A 15563-nucleotide genomic window follows, 5' to 3' on the forward strand; every position below is an offset into this window, starting at 1 on the left:
TGCATTTTTAACTATCTTAATTATTGTCTAGTTTTAGCAGAAGGCACATAAACAGTAAAGTAAAATACTTAACTTTGACCAGACAGCACAACAATCTTGCTCGGAAAGGTCCGCGAACGGTCCACGTGGATGGGATCGCCATTTTGAATTCGGCGGCCGGGCGAGTCTTGAACTGATTTCTATTTTCTATTTCAACTGTTCTCTTGACGTTCGTCTTGATAACTGGCTGTTGAGATAAACGTTAATGACAAAATGTTCAGTTCTGCTTCAGTCTATGGGTGCGGAAATTGCTCATGACATAAATTTTCAGTAAAAAATTATCATCATTGCAGGCAGAATTAAGCTCGAAACTTTAGATAACCTTGTACGCAGAATATTTCATATTGTATATGGCTTTTTGTTATTTCTGGCCAACAATTAGCAGAAGGCACACAAACATCAAAGTAAAATACTTAACTTTGACCAGACAGCACAACAATCTTGCTCAGAAAGGTCCGCGAACGGTCCACGTGGATGGTTTTCTTTGGCATCGCCATTTTGAATTTGGCCGGGCGAGTCACCTTCATCTTGACAACTAGCTGTTCAGATAAACCTATATACAACGAAAAAAAAGGGTTCGGCTCAGCTACACTGTACTCCTTAAGGAAGGCCTACGGCCTTCCCGTAGATTAGTGTAAAGGCCTACAAGTGGGAACTAGCAGCGTGCGGGGGACCAAAACGCTCTAGGCAAACGGTCCCCCTACTGGGGTCGGACAAAGCAACCGCAGATTACGCATATAATCGCCGGAACCCACCTTTTAGTCAACGGCGAACTCCTTCTTCCTCGAACAATCTTCAATCTTGCTGAGCTTCGATCTTGCTGTCCACCTTCGATCGCCACCAATCTAAAGAAATTTTTTTTTAACGTTGAGATTAGTTTTTTAGGCAATAATTACCATGTGATCATAGCAGATCACGTGGTATGATAATGTACGATAACATGCCGATCAACTCCGAACATCATCGTGAGCGATGTTACTGTAAACGAATCACTAAAAGCCTAGAAAAAAGTTGTCCTTTCCTATATTTCAACATTTTAAAAGCAGTGCATTCTAGTTTTGTTTTGAAGCACGATTTGTTTCTGGCTTCTAGTTTTTTGGTTTCGTTTTAAAAGGTGAATTGTCGCTGTGTGCCGAATTCTTTGTATTTCTGATGTCAAACAATCCTGTACTTTTTGGTATCATAAATATAAGCTCCTTTGTTTTGGAGACATACAACAGTTTTTTTTATATTTTAGCCAAAACATTATAGCAGCAATTACAGATTCACTAAGTTCATTCTCATCTTGATTCACAAATTTTTAAAGGACTTGAATCGATTCCATGCGGTCTACAATAGCTGGGCGAACGTCTTACACCTAAAGTCAGTCAAAGATTGTTGTATCTCAATTCTTTAGCTTCAGTGATAAATAACATGAAGAAAAACATCACTTAATCACAGAAAACAACACAGATCAGTATACCATGAGAAACATTACAAGGTCTTTATGATCTCTTAAAATAATTACCTTGGCAAACATTTTGCAAGAAAACTCTCACAAAGTCCAGTTAACTGATAACACTAAATGACATGCCTCCGAATAGTTTTTGTTCTGCTCCGAGAAGGTCATCGTTGGCAGTTCTTTGGCTAGCAATAATAGAACAAAATGATTAGGACTCCATACTCTGGATGGCGTTGGCCTTGCAGCACCTGTCCACAGGATGTAAATTGACAGCCATCTCGGGCAGTCATCTCGGGCAATCATCTCGGACAGTCATCCCAGGCAGTCATTTCAAGCAGTCATCTCAGGCAGTCATCTCGGCCAGTCATCTCGGGCAATCAACTCGGGCAGTCATCTCAGGCAGTCATCTCGGGCAGTCATCTCAGGCAGTTATCTCAGGCAGTCATCTGAAGCAGTCATCTCGGGTAGTCATCTAAAGCAGTCATCCCGGGCAGTCATCCTGGGCAGTCATCTCGGGCAGTAATCTCGGGTAGTCATCTCAGGCAGTCATCTCGGGCAGTCATCTCGGGCAATCATCCCGGGCAGTCATCTCGGGCAGTCATCTCAGGCAGTAATCTCGGGTAGTCATCTCAGGCAGTCATCTCGGGCAGTCATCCCAGGCAGTCATCTCAGGCAGTCATCTCGGGCAGTCATCTCGAGCAGTTATCTCAGGCAGTCATCTGAAGCAGTCATCCCGGGCAGTCATCTCGGACAGTGTTTAGTAGGAGCCTACAATTATGCAAAGTAGAACACAATGGAACTGCAAACATGAAATATTGAAAAGGATAGGAATCTTCGAAGTTTACTGAATCATCAAAGACTCACCGTCGAGAATTCCACAGGCGAGTTCTCGCCGTCGAGCGAGAGATTTTCACGTCGTCCACCCGGGCTCTCGGGAGCTTCGTCGCCGCCTAAAGATATGTTTGAATGTTTTAGGTTAGTTTGAGTTTGGTTGTGTGGTTGGTTGGTTCGTGTCAGCATTCGTTGTCTCGTCCTGTTTGAGGTAGAAATTTACCGACTGTCGATGTGACCTCATCTCGCTGATGTGTGTCAAGGAACGAGATAGAAAAATTTTCCTAGTAGAGCTTCCAAGGGCGATTTACTAAGAGATTTACCACTTAACTTACTAACTTATAGATGGATGTACAACAAACCTTTTGCTGATTCTAGAATCGGCTGGTTCTAGGTTCCCTGTTTCAGGATGCTGTATAACCGCTCGCTTTTGAAGAAGTATTTTGCAATGATCAGCTGCCGGAGATCAGGGTGTTGAGTTGTGTCAGAGTTTAGTGCGTCGGTATGGTAGGGTATGGTACAACTGTATGGTCTGTTATAGGTGTGCGATGTTGGTAAGATACAGTATGGTAGAGTAGAATATACTATGTAAAGGTAAACATCAGTATATGGTGAGGTATGGTAGGGTATGGTACAACTGTATGGTCTGTTATAGGTGTGCGATGTTGGTAAGATACGGTATGGTAGAGTAGAATATACTATGTAAAGGTAAACGTCAGTATGGTGAAGTATGGTAAGGTATGGTACAACTGTATGGTCTGTTGTAGGTGTGCGATGTTGGTAAGATACAGTATGGTAGAGTAGAATATACTATGTAAAGGTAAACATCAGTATATGGTGAGGTATGGTAGGGTATGGTACAACTGTATGGTCTGTTATAGGTGTGTGATGTTGGTAGTAAGATACGGTATGGTAGAGTAGAATATACTATGTAAAGGTAAACGTCAGTATGGTGAAGTATGGTAGGGTATGGTACAACTGTATGGTCTGTTGTAGGTGTGTAATGTTGGTAAGATACGTTATGCCTTGGTCTTGGCCTACGGTCTTGCCACTGAGAATTTACCTGCATCGAGTGAAGTGCCAAACCTCATAATTGATTCACCCAGTTCTACAAAACATTTAGTAATCATCACAAAAGTTAAGTTCTACAAAACGTTTAGTGGTCGATCACAAAGTAGTTCTTCACAACTAACAGATTTCGAACATTACAAAAATTTTCTAGATGAAAATATGAAATGCGGTTTAAAAAGTTAGCTTTATTTCATTATTTCTAATGTTATTTCATTAATTTACAAAATATATACTATGAATTTGCCAACGGCATTTACCTCGCAATATAATATTTAGCAGTGTTAAATTATAATTTTAAATTATATAATTCTGTTAATTCTGTATGCATAAGGCAAGATCTAAGTGCGTTTTACTTATTTTTATATGAAATGCAAGAATAAAGAAATGGCTTTTTCCGGACTGCAAATTTAAATTTCCTGGGGGAGGAGTTTTAATCTTTTATCGTTGTCGTATAGGTGTCTTATAGAACTATGTAGCCCGAACCGCGCGTAGCCTGCGTACAAGAGTCGTTTGAGCATGCGTGCTGTTATTGTACATTGCTATAAATTTTTGGTGTTTCGCGGCAGCTTAGAAAAATATAAATATATAAATAGATTATTTATTCCCATTGATTTAACGAACACTTGTGGAGAAATTCTTGTCCTTTTTCGTGAATCCATTTGTTTGCCACTAATAAAAAAAATAAACGATCCGTTTGGAAAATATTTTTCATGCAGAAAATTTGCAGCGATACTCTTTTTATACGAAGAATGGACAAGTGAACTGCTATCCCGAGAATGTCAAAACGTTTTGAAGCTATTAAGTGAAGACTGCTTTATCAAAAACACTCGAATAAAAGTGATTAAATAGAGTAAAATGGTTGATTGTGTTTCTAGTTCCAGGCCTTTCCCGCCTTCGCGCATTGTTTTTACACTCACCCCATTTTGTTCCAACAAATACAGGGCATGCGGCATGGCGCGTGTTGTCATTACCATTCCCATTCTTCAGCAAGTTATACCAAAAAACTCCATCGCCCTGATTATGAATGAAATGGAAGAATTGATTAGAACTAAATGAATGAGGTATCCCCTTCATGAGAGAATCGCACGTGAAAACACTGGATCAATAAGAGACGATCCTTACTGAACCTCTAGGAAGAACAGTTTAGAACTGATAGAGCTATCCATGCAGTATAAATAAAGTTAGTTTAGTTTAGATTTCCTCCTGTAGTAACACTGGATCAATAAGAGATGATCCTTACTGGACCTCTAGGAAGAACAGTTTAGAACTGATAGAGCTATCCAGTATAAATAAAGTTAGTTTAGTTTAGGTTTCCTCCTGTAGTAACACTGGATCAATAAGAGATGATCCTTACTGGATCTCTAGAAGAACAGTTTAGAACTGATAGAGCTATCCAGTATAAATAAAGTTAGTTTAGTTTAGGTTTCCTCCTGTAGTAACACTGGATCATCAATATGTATCGTCCATGTATTGTTTTAGGAGAGATGTTAAAAATTAACGAATCTTTTTTCAAACCTTTCGAGGTTCCACTAGTGCACCGACGTTGATAAATGCTGTTCCGCCTCCCAGCTCAACGTCGCTCATCTGGAATGAAAGGACAGGTAAAGATTACTGGGAATAAGATGGACCACATATATAATATGATATTTTAATAAAATTGCGCGTCGTTTGCTAGAGCTTTCATTAAATCTTAGTATTCCTAAATCGAGGATCCTCTTTTGTAATTGTTGGTTCCAAAAATGAAATTTTATCGCTTTTCGAGCATTTTTAGAACGGTTAAAAAAACACTATCCGGTGGATAGCGCTATCCAGCCTCCGTACAGCCGGCCCAGGTAAACAAAAGCCAAACGTTGACACAGGTTAAAACCGTGTCTTTTCAGTCACTCCGATCCATCACCTAGCGTGTCGTTACCAGTCTTCTTCTCACTCGAGCTAACTTACATAAAAAAGCAGAGTGGCTATTCTATTTCCAGTCCCCAAACTGGGAAATTTTTCCTCGTCATCCTGAAAGACAAAGTGCCTGGATAACAAAGGGTCACGTCGCTACCGTAGTTAACAGACTTACATAAAAAAGCAATGTCGCAAGCCTATTCCCAGTTCCCAAGTCTGAGAATTTATCTTCGTGCTCCTGAAAATTAGTTTAATTGATTTAATCAGTGTTAATTAGAACAAATTATTAGTTAATTAACTTAATCACGTAGGATCTGAATAGATAAACGTTTACATCAATTACTTTAACTTAGAACTTAAAACTTTCCGTATAAGAATGAACTTTTAAGTGTTTTAAAAATGTTATATGCAATGGCATTAAACTCAGACTTGACTCATAAATAAAAGAGAATACATATATAAATAACGTATATTTATATTAGCTACAATTTAACGAACAAAAACTCGACAGTAATTAAATTAATATATGATGAAATTTACTGCTTTTGAAAATTATTTTTCAGTTATTTGGATAAATATATTAAAATATGTTTTGGTTATTTTTTTCCATCGAGGGAATGGTTTAAATGAATGGATTGTTTAGCTTGGAATTTCTCCAAAATGTCGAATGAAAATCGTTTCTATGAGGAGGAAATAGGTCTAGCCAAGACTGTAATGAAATATATGAATTTTAAAATTCAACTTCTCTTACCTGTGCGTGGTCATAATGCGGCTCATAATGGCCCCCCATACCGTACGTGTTCACCTACAAACGAACAAAAAATTACAGAGATGATCCTTACTGGAGCTCTAGGAAGAACAGTTTAGAACTGATAGAGCTATCCGGTATAAATAAAGTTAGTTTAGTTTAGGTTTCCTCCTGTAGTAACACTGGATCAATAAGAGATGATCCTTACTGGACCTCTAGGAAGAACAGTTTAGAACTGATAGAGCTATCCAGTATAAATAAAGTTAGTTTAGTTTAGATTTCCTCCTGTAGTAACACTGGATCAATAAGAGATGATCCTTACTGGACCTCTAGGAAGAACAGTTTAGAACTGATAGAGCTATCCAGTATAATAAAGTTAGTTTAGTTTAGGTTTCCTCCTGTAGTAACACTGGATCAATAAGAGGTGATCCTTACTGGACCTCTAGGAAGAACAGTTTAGAACTGATAGAGCTATCCAGTATAAATAAAGTTAGTTTAGTTTAGGTTTCCTCCTGTAGTAACACTGGATCAATAAGAGATGATCCTTACTGGACCTCTAGGAAGAACAGTTTAGAACTGATAGAGCTATCCAGTATAAATAAAGTTAGTTTAGTTTAGGTTCCCTCCTGTAGTAACACTGGATCAATAAGAGATGATCCTTACTGGACCTCTAGGAAGAACAGTTTAGAACTGATAGAGCTATCCAGTATAAATAAAGTTAGTTTAGTTTAGGTTTCCTCCTGTAGTAACACTGGATCAATAAGAGATGATCCTTACTGGACCTCTAGGAAGAACAGTTTAGAACTGATAGAGCTATCCAGTATAAATAAAATTAGTTTAGTTTAGGTTTCCTCCTGTAGTAACACTGGATCAATCAGAGATGATCCTTACTGGACCTCTAGGAAGAACAGTTTAGAACTGATAGAGCTATCCAGTATTAATAAAGTTAGTTTAGTTTAGGTTTTCTCCTGTAGTATTAAACACGGAGACCGTCGAAATGTATTTTAACGACATTAGCCAGCTCAAAAGAATAAAAGTTAGCTTATATAGTTCGGTATGACTAACCTGTAATTCTTCTGCCGTGGCAAATGTCAGTCCAGTTAATTCTTCGCTCCTCTTGCTGATACGTCTTATCACAGGATCCTCGGAATCTTTCAACCAACCGCTGATATTTTGAAAAACAAACGGGGTTCACCAAAATGCTATGGTCTTAAAATAAGGGGGAGGGAGGGGAGGGTTGCTCGTCATCGCCTTACAAAAGGCTGAGCTTGTTAACTTCACGAGATTCTTCAAGCTTCAACCAAAGGCCTGGTAACTACTTTAATGATAGTTCATGCAGAATAAATGAATGTAACAAAGGATTGGAATGATTTAACGTGAGTTTGGTTAATTCATTAAAGTGTACTAGTCTTTGATATCAGTTATGAATAACCCCTAGGGCCAGTAGTTCATTACCAGAAGAACTTTGTTCAACCAGGTTTTGAAATGAAACACACCAGCAGCTATATCTGAACTTTAACAATTTGTATCCAAAAGAATTTTAAGTTATAAGTTTTAAAATAAACTGGCAAACAGAAATATTTTAAAACAGCACTTAAAAGCAAATTAAATTTATGATAATAGCGATAATCTAGCTTTGAACAACTGGCCCCTGAAGTATATCTTTACCGGTTTTATAAATGTGGTTAATGATTAATCATTATAGTAATAAGTTATTACGCTTGAAAGTTGAAAGAATATTTTACTCTAGACTATAAGTTTATCCCGGGGGGTGAAGCCCTGATCATTGCTGTACATTCACATATTTTAACACAAGACTTTAAATCTTTAAATTTCAATTTTAATTCGAGTTTAATTTACGTTTGATGGCTATCATTAACTAGTAAATAGTTAATTTTGTTATTCTGAAGACTATCATATTTATCGCCTTAATCGGATTCAGACTTTTATATTTTAATTATATTTTGTAAAATCATGTTTTAGTTTTCAAATTTTAGAAATATTTTATATATTGACCTTTACGAAAGATTTAACGGTGGATATCTGTTGTTTTTGGGGGGAAACAGTGGATGCTTGTGACTATAGATGGATGTACAACAACAAACCTTTTGCTGATTCTATAATCGGCTGGTTCTAGGTTCCCTGTTTCAGGATGCTGTATAACCGCTCGCTTTAGCTAACGAAAAAGAAGTATTTTGCAATGATCAGCTGCCGGAGATCAGGGTGTTAAGTTGTGTCAGAGTTTAGTGCGTCGGTATGGTAGGGTATGGTACAACTGTATGGTCTGTTATAGGTGTGCGATGTTGGTAAGATACGGTATGGTAGAGTAGAATATACTATGTAAAGGTAAACATCAGTATATGGTGAAGTATGGTAGGTTATGGTACAACCGTATGGTCTGTTATAGGTGTGCGATGTTGGTAAGATACAGTATGGTAGAGTAGAATATACTATGTAAAGGTAAACATCAGTATGGTGAGGTATGGTAGGGTATGGTACAACTGTATGGTCTGTTATAGGTGTGCGATGTTGGTAAGATACAGTATGGTAGAGTAGAATATACTATGTAAAGGTAAACATCAGTATGGTGAGGTATGGTAGGGTATGGTACAACTGTATCGTCTGTTGTAGGTGCATGTTGGTAAGATATAGGAAGGTATAGTAGAGTATACTACGTAAAGGCAAAGTTTAATAAAGTTAAGTCTGGTACGTAAGGTAAGGTATGGTACAACTGTATGGTATAAGGATTTGTATGGTGTGGTATTGCATCTCAAGGAAATGTACTGTATGGTAAGATCTGGTAAGGTATGATATGCGTTCTGTGGTACAGTACAGTAGAGGTATGGTACAATTTGGTAAAGTATGGTGTAACATGGTAAGTTAGGTTATACTAGTGGTAAGACAATGTATGGTAAGGCATGAAACGGTAACTTAGAGTAATAGTTTGGTCTGTAGAGGGAGAAGCGTTAGTAAGGTTGGTACCATGGTAATCGACCATAGTGAGGTTGGTACCATGGTAATCGACCATAGTAAGGATGGTACTGCCGACAAATAGAGAAAGTACGTGTCGAAAGGGTAACAAAGAAAATAGATTCATTGCTGTACATCACAATCTCTACACTAGGGTATATTACTTGCCTTTAGACATCAATTTTAAAAGATATCTTTTCATTTTTCAATATTTATTTCTACCTATTTAAATTTAGAAGATTCACACCTTGGGTGTTAACTCATTATTCAACACACAACACTTTCCAAACCCATTGTTAATGATCGAAATTTAACGATCCAACCTCAGCAGCACACGAAATGAAAATGAATGCGTGTGTGATTTGCGATGTACAACAACAAACCTTTTACTTATTCTGTAATCAACGGTGTGAAGAGACCCATCTTCATTGAAGATTACTGCTCGTCGGAGCTAGGGATAGAAATGTGAAGTAGAGTGCAGTTGTAGTAGACTACAATGAAGAAGTTGTGTAGAGAGTACATGCAGTATTAATACAGAGAGCGCATCGGAGCAAAATGAAGTAGAAAGTAGTTAAAAGAAGAGGAGCTAGTTGAATTGAAAAGATCTTGCAAGAGAGGGGTAGAATAGAGTAAAAAGGTATATACGGAGTAGAGCTAGGAGAGTAGTGAAATAGGGGTAATAGCGGGTAGAAAGAGACTGACTAGCATAGTTGGGAAGCAAGTGAAGGATAGAAAGAGCAAAGAGGAGTAAAATTTGTAATAGAGCTGAGCAGAGTAGGATAAAATAGTGTAGTCAAGCTTGCACGTTTAGCCAAAGCAGTGTTAGAAGTTAGGCACGGTCATCTGTACAGTAAGTAAGGGTTTAAAGCAAATAGAGGTAGATAAAGGAAACAATGTAAGCTGTGGTAGGATAAGGATACAATACTGAATGTCACGTATGTAATAGTAAACACCAACTCTCCGTTACAACACAAGTTATGAAAAACCAAACACCTTTCCCACATCTCTCATAGGCCAGACCATGCAATCCTTATATTTGACTAAAAGTACGTAAAACGGCGCGCGAGTTTTTATTTAAACTAAATTTAAACTTCGAATTTAGCTGTGACACAAACCTTTTGCTTATTCTATACAGGGCTGGTTCTAAGATTCCTGTTTGTCCGTCACGAATCTGGGCCCTTTGCAACTATTTAGATAACAAATTACGTATTACAAAGGTGCCTAAAGTAAATATTAGATTCCTGCCGAAAGGGAAAACGCGTCCTTCATTCAACTTTTAAAAGAAATTAGACTGTAATGTTTTCGTCCAAAAACCGTTTCGGATGGCGAGAAAGCGCTTATACGAAGTCTCTATTTTCCTCCCCATAGACAGGCTAAATTTAGGTAACCTAGTGTTTAATTTGGGAGGTTTCGTACAAACCTTTTACTAATTCTGTATGGGACAACCTCAATCTCTCCGGTCCTAATATGTCGTATGAGGGCTCTTTTTAACTGTCGTAAAAATAACGTTTATGCATGATTATTTATGGATTATCTCATCTCAAAGTTTGGCCATTATTTTGATCGAAATGTGGAGAGTTATTTTGAAAGCCATGCATGTGGAGAGTTTGTTTTCTTATCGCTGGACCGTTAAATTAGGTTCATTTATATTTCATATTATTCATTATACAAAACAACCTTCAATTTCAAAGTTACAACCATTAACAGCACAACACATCTACATACGAACACCTGCAATTGCCTTCTGAGTTTTGACGAGACTTTAAAGCATTCCCATGCAAAAATTTGTATTTGAGAAAACGTGAAATTACTCACGTAACTTAACGTGTTTACTTTCACAATTTATATTTTAATTTTCGTTTAATTATATCGATTCTTCCAGCGCAACGAATTTCACGCACCAAATGGTTTTCAAGTGTTTTCGTCTAGCCAAACGGCCAAAAGTAAACATGAAAAAACGTGTTGTCGTCAGCTTGTTCATCTGACCATGTCGTCAGTTGATAAACAAGATAATGTATATATATATATAGCAAGCTAGTAAACAAGTTGAACAAGTTGTAGCTAAAAATGTTGTCAATTAAAAGTGATTTTAAGCACGACTTCACTTTCAAAAGGTTTCGAAATACAACAAGATAACAGGTTCCTGTTAAACAAGTCATTGTGTAGATTATATTTTCAACCCTGTTGTCGAAGTCGAATGCCGATATATTTAATAATTTATCGATATTTTGTATTTTGAAATGATAATGCTAATCGCAAAACTAAAAAATAAGGTTAACCAGTTTTTCGTTTGGACTTTCTAAGAATAATCATAGCTTTTTTTTAAATTAAAAAAGATGTGTACACGAAATTGTTTACTACGGCCATACGGCCTACGGGTGCCTTTCCACCTTGAAAGGCTTTCAGATTTAAAATTATAATTGTAAACATGTCATCTTCTTCCCCCAAAACCCAGCAACTCAACCATCCATCATAATTCATTCCACTTCACCACTCTCACGAAACATCGACACAAAAACACATAATTCTTCAGTTAATATTATCTGAAAATTACCTTTGGTCTTCCCAATCTCTTTACGACTTCGATTTCTGGATCGGTAAGGACATTTCGGAAATATAAAACTTCCGGTGAAACATGGAGACGTTCTACTCCGATTCCACGAAGATACAGCCATGGTTTGTCTTTGACATACCAACATTTCAGCTGCTGTTGTTGACTTACTGTCTATAAATTCATGTAAATTGTATCAGAGAAGAATCGAAATGGCTGTACCTGTAGGAAATGGTTTAACTGATAGAGCTATCTGGTATTAATAGGGTTAGTTTAGTTTAGGTTTCCTCCTGTAGTAACACTGGATCAATAAGAGATGATCCTTACTGGACCTCTAGGAAGAACAGTTTAGAACTGATAGAGCTATCCAGAATAAATAAAGTTAGTTTAGTTTAGGTCTCCTCCTGTAGTAACACTGGATCAATAAGAGATGATCTTTACTGGACCTCTAGGAAGAACAGTTTAGAACTGATAGAAATATCCAGTATAAATAAAGTTAGTTTAGTTTAGATTTCCTTCTGTAGTAACACTGGATCAATAAGAGATGATCCTTAGTGGACCTCTAGGAAGAACAGTTTAAAACTGATAGAGCTATCCAGTATAAATAAAGTTAGTTTAGTTTAGGTTTCCTCCTGTATAGTAACACTGGATCAATAAGAGATGATCCTTACTGGACCTTAAGGGAAAAATAACTTAAAACAACTATCCTAACAATAGTACTATAACAAAGATCAGTTTCAACTTACAAAATTAAATAAAGCATCAGCATCTGATCGACATAATTTGGAATAACGTTTGAATGCTCTTGATCCTTTCCAATCTTTTTCCTCTGCCGTGTCTTGAATATCCTCATCATCATCATCATTATCAACTTGTAGCAAAGTGTCGTCCGGACGCAACAAACCCTTCTGACCTGTCAACTGACCAGTGGATTTCAGCTCATCTGCATAATACTTGAGGTTCTTCTGCGCACGCTGAAAACTTGGATCTGAAGAAATGATGACAAACATTGAAATTGCATTCCCACTAAAACTCTAAGAGCTTGATTTCTTCAAAAAAAATTTGGTAAGGCTAAGCTGTGTCAAACAAAACTTTAAGTTGCAATTCAAAATATGTTGGCAAGATGTGTCTACAAGAGACAAAGGCATTATATAGCTACAAGAGGGCAATGAAGAAGGTTCAGCCAAATCATTTCAGAAATCAATTCTGAAAACATTAAAATTTGGTAGAAAGTTAGGGGGGTTACAGGTGTTACTAAATGCTTACTTTCTTAACCAGAAGTTAGTGCCTAGTAAGGACAGGGGGGGAGGTAGTGATGCACTCCCATCCCCCAAGCCTTAGGATGCTTTTTAAAATATTTGAAGTTTCCTTACCATACATCAATATTGTTAAAGTCAGATTATATGCTTTCCGTAGATTACCAAGCTAAAAAGGAAAGGCAAAGTGTCATAAATTTGTAAAATGCTGCCTATGGGTTAGTTGGACAGCTTCAGAAGCTTTTGGCTCTATTTGTTGGCACAAATATCTGGCATTAGAGAAAGCTAATAGCGTGGAAGTTCCTATACCACAGTATAAGTGAATTTCAGGATACAAAAGCTTCTTAATGTAATATATACACTAACCTTATATTCAACATATGACAAATAATCCAATATCTCAGCAATGTCATCCTCGTCACTCCTTTTTCCTTCCTTCCAAAGTATGGCTGCCGCGGCCAACCATTTCTGAGCTTCTTTGTACTTCTCTGCTTCATATGCGACCTTGCCAATCTCAAACGCATCATTTGCAATCATAGGATAACCTCTGGTTGAAGATGGAACCAAATCCTTTGCAAGATCCAATGCCTTGACTTTGTAGATGTCTTGCACACGGAATATAGCATCGATTGCACCTTCGAAATCAGATATGTCTGGAAACCAGCCTCGATGTTTGTCCAAAATCTCCAACAAACCTACAATGTGTTAAAACAACTTGTGAATGTCAACTCATATAGTAGTTGAAATCAGCATTTTTCGCTGGAGAGAAAACTCTCCAGATGGTATTTGGAAGAAAACAGTGCTTTTCAACAGTATTTTCCAACTGTGAACTAGAATGGACTGCTATTACTTGAGCCATGTTTACACTAAAGGCCTAGATCTGGCCTGGACCAGGTCTAAAACAAGTCTAGGCAATATATGCCATGTTTAAACTGTCTTTCTTGTTGATGATATCCAATAGCCAACATATAATTGACAAAATACTTGGAAGATCCCAAACATGGCAAAAAAGGGAAATACCAGTATGGATTCTATACAGATTATACTATTAAGTTGAAAATTGATCAGGATTAGGTAAAGCCTGTCCACATGACAAAAATCATGCTTCAGGTCAGGTCTGGCCTGGTGCTGGCCACCTCCTTTATTGCCCTGGATTTTTTCGCTTAGACCAGTTCCTAGGCCAGATAAACAACATTCACACCAAGGCCAACATTTACACCTAGGCCAAAGCACTAGTGTAAACATGGCTTTAGACAGAATACTACACTTTAGCAAGGCATTCTCTGTGCATAGTCTGCAAGCAAATGCTTTCAACTGACATTTAATGTATATGCAATTCTGGTTGTGAAAGTGCAGATTGAGTATTTCCTTTTTACTCTCAAGTCAAAGAATGCTGGACTAAGTAGCTGCCAACATCGTCAGACCACCTGCCTGAATGAATGGATTAACAATACTATTTCCCCATTGTTGGCTGCTATTATTATTAAACTATTAACAAGTAAAGAGCTCACTTGTAAATCTGGTGCTGGTAACGTTTAAACTATTATTAATGCAAAAAAACACGCGATCAAATTCGAGACAACTTTTATGATGCAAATTCTCAACATTACTTGTCAACTATCAAGGACAGCATGATGACATAAGAACTGAGTCTGGTAGAACACAGTAAAATATGACACCTCCTGATCGAAACGCGCAGTAGTACTTCAGGTCAGAAATTCAAGCAAAATAAGTTGAGAATCTATTCATCCTAGCACGTAAAACGAGAGATTGACAACTATTACACATCGAGGTTATTGCATACCATCTGTTGAAGGGTTTTTGGCCATGTATTCGATGGCTGACCAATCTTTCACAAACCGCTTGATCAACAAGTAGGCATTTGAAGGATGTCCCAAATAGTTTTCCACTCTTCCTTCGGGTATAACGTCGTGTATTTGAACTAGTTTTTCCGTAAACTGTTTTATTTTATCCAGCCTGGCTTGTTCTTGATACAAGTAGTCCTTTAAACCAACGATCATCTCTTTTTCACGGTAAACCAAGTTCTCCATTTCGATCAATGCCGTGAATACATCCCCGCTTCGCACGCGAATCGTGCATCCCAGGAAGAAACACAGCGTAGTCCAAGTAAAAAGCCAGTCCATTTTATCGTAAAATGGCAACCGATCGGCAGATAGTTGCCGGTTTTGTTGTGAAATGCTCAACAAAGCGGTGTCTATATCACAGGCTTTTAACAGAAGTGAATAATATAGTACCCGTTTGTTTTGCACGACACCTTGGGAGAATTTCCATGTTCATCGCTCGATAATGAACTCGGCGGTATCTGATTGGTCGAAAATGTCGCAAATAAACTTTGCGCTTTTGCGCGAAATATTCAAACAAGAATAACGCGTGAAAAACAAATAACTAACACTTCGTTGTTGAAAATTGTTGCCGACGTCCACATATTTGAAATTTAGAGCTGAAGGTTTGGGGTAGAAAAGGACCGGCTTTTAGGAATCAAATTTCGTGCTATTGTAGTAGTACTAATTGCATTGTCAGCGGGCTATTTTTAAAAAGCAATAGCTGGCTTTCATCAAAGCCACAGTACCGAACCTGCTCATTGCTCACGCACGGGTTAATCGAAAATTAAAACAGTTTAGTATCTCAAGTCCTCTCGATACGGTAATTAAACGATTGTTATGAGACCATTATATATTTTATATTTTCATTATGGGCCGCTCAATTCAAACTTGTGGAATTCTTGTCTGGATTAAGGCCGATCTA

At 37.6% G+C, this 15563-nt stretch overlaps 1 protein-coding gene and 1 long non-coding RNA gene across 8 annotated transcripts; both read right to left on the reverse strand.

Annotated features, from left to right (window-relative positions):
* Positions 1-471: 471 nt before the first annotated feature.
* LOC114540997 lies at positions 472-2035 on the reverse strand. Of its 3 annotated transcripts, none has more exons than XR_003689174.1 (3): positions 1547-2035; positions 795-884; positions 472-592 (listed from the first exon to the last, which is right to left on the reverse strand). It is a non-coding gene; the product is annotated as an uncharacterized LOC114540997 (long non-coding RNA). The 3 variants fall into 3 exon arrangements; XR_003689173.1 differs by lacking the exon at positions 1547-2035 and adding an exon at positions 1301-1442; XR_003689175.1 differs by lacking the exon at positions 1547-2035 and adding an exon at positions 1395-1432.
* Positions 2036-2157: 122 nt separating this feature from the next.
* Positions 2158-15514, reverse strand: LOC114540994 (prolyl 4-hydroxylase subunit alpha-1-like). Of its 5 annotated transcripts, none has more exons than XM_028560988.1 (14): positions 14602-15514; positions 13164-13492; positions 12915-12966; positions 12288-12529; positions 11545-11715; positions 9374-9441; positions 7086-7185; positions 6024-6077; positions 5448-5510; positions 4898-4966; positions 4300-4396; positions 2674-4051; positions 2345-2430; positions 2158-2248 (listed from the first exon to the last, which is right to left on the reverse strand). In XM_028560988.1, the coding sequence occupies exons 1-12, from the start codon at positions 14939-14941 to the stop codon at positions 3981-3983; spliced, it is 1656 nt and encodes a 551-aa protein (XP_028416789.1). In that variant the 5' UTR covers positions 14942-15514; the 3' UTR covers positions 2158-2248; positions 2345-2430; positions 2674-3980. The 5 variants fall into 5 exon arrangements, with proteins under 5 accessions (XP_028416789.1, XP_028416788.1, XP_028416787.1 ...); XM_028560987.1 differs by lacking the exon at positions 9374-9441 and adding an exon at positions 10106-10176 and having other exon boundaries at positions 14602-15513; XM_028560986.1 differs by lacking the exon at positions 9374-9441 and adding an exon at positions 10411-10481 and having other exon boundaries at positions 14602-15512.
* Between the last annotated feature and the right edge of the window lie 49 nt (positions 15515-15563).

The sequence above is a fragment of the Dendronephthya gigantea genome, unplaced genomic scaffold (genome assembly GCF_004324835.1).
Source record: "Dendronephthya gigantea isolate DGI-Jeju-01 unplaced genomic scaffold, DenGig_1.0 000259F, whole genome shotgun sequence".
NCBI classification, from domain to species: Eukaryota; Metazoa; Cnidaria; class Anthozoa; order Malacalcyonacea; family Nephtheidae; genus Dendronephthya; species Dendronephthya gigantea.

Bases quoted from the DNA above. Each gene is read 5' to 3' on its own strand.
- LOC114540994 (XM_028560987.1), bottom strand. From the start codon at position 14,941: ATGGACTGGCTTTTTACTTGGACTACGCTGTGTTTCTTCCTGGGATGC. The intron at 10,177-11,544 runs GTAATTTTCAGA...TTATCTAAATAG, and splicing joins AGAGATTGGGAAGACCAAAG to TTGCAAAGGGCCCAGATTCG. The intron at 6,078-7,085 runs GTTAGTCATACC...GTTCGTTTGTAG, and splicing joins CCACGGCAGAAGAATTACAG to GTGAACACGTACGGTATGGG.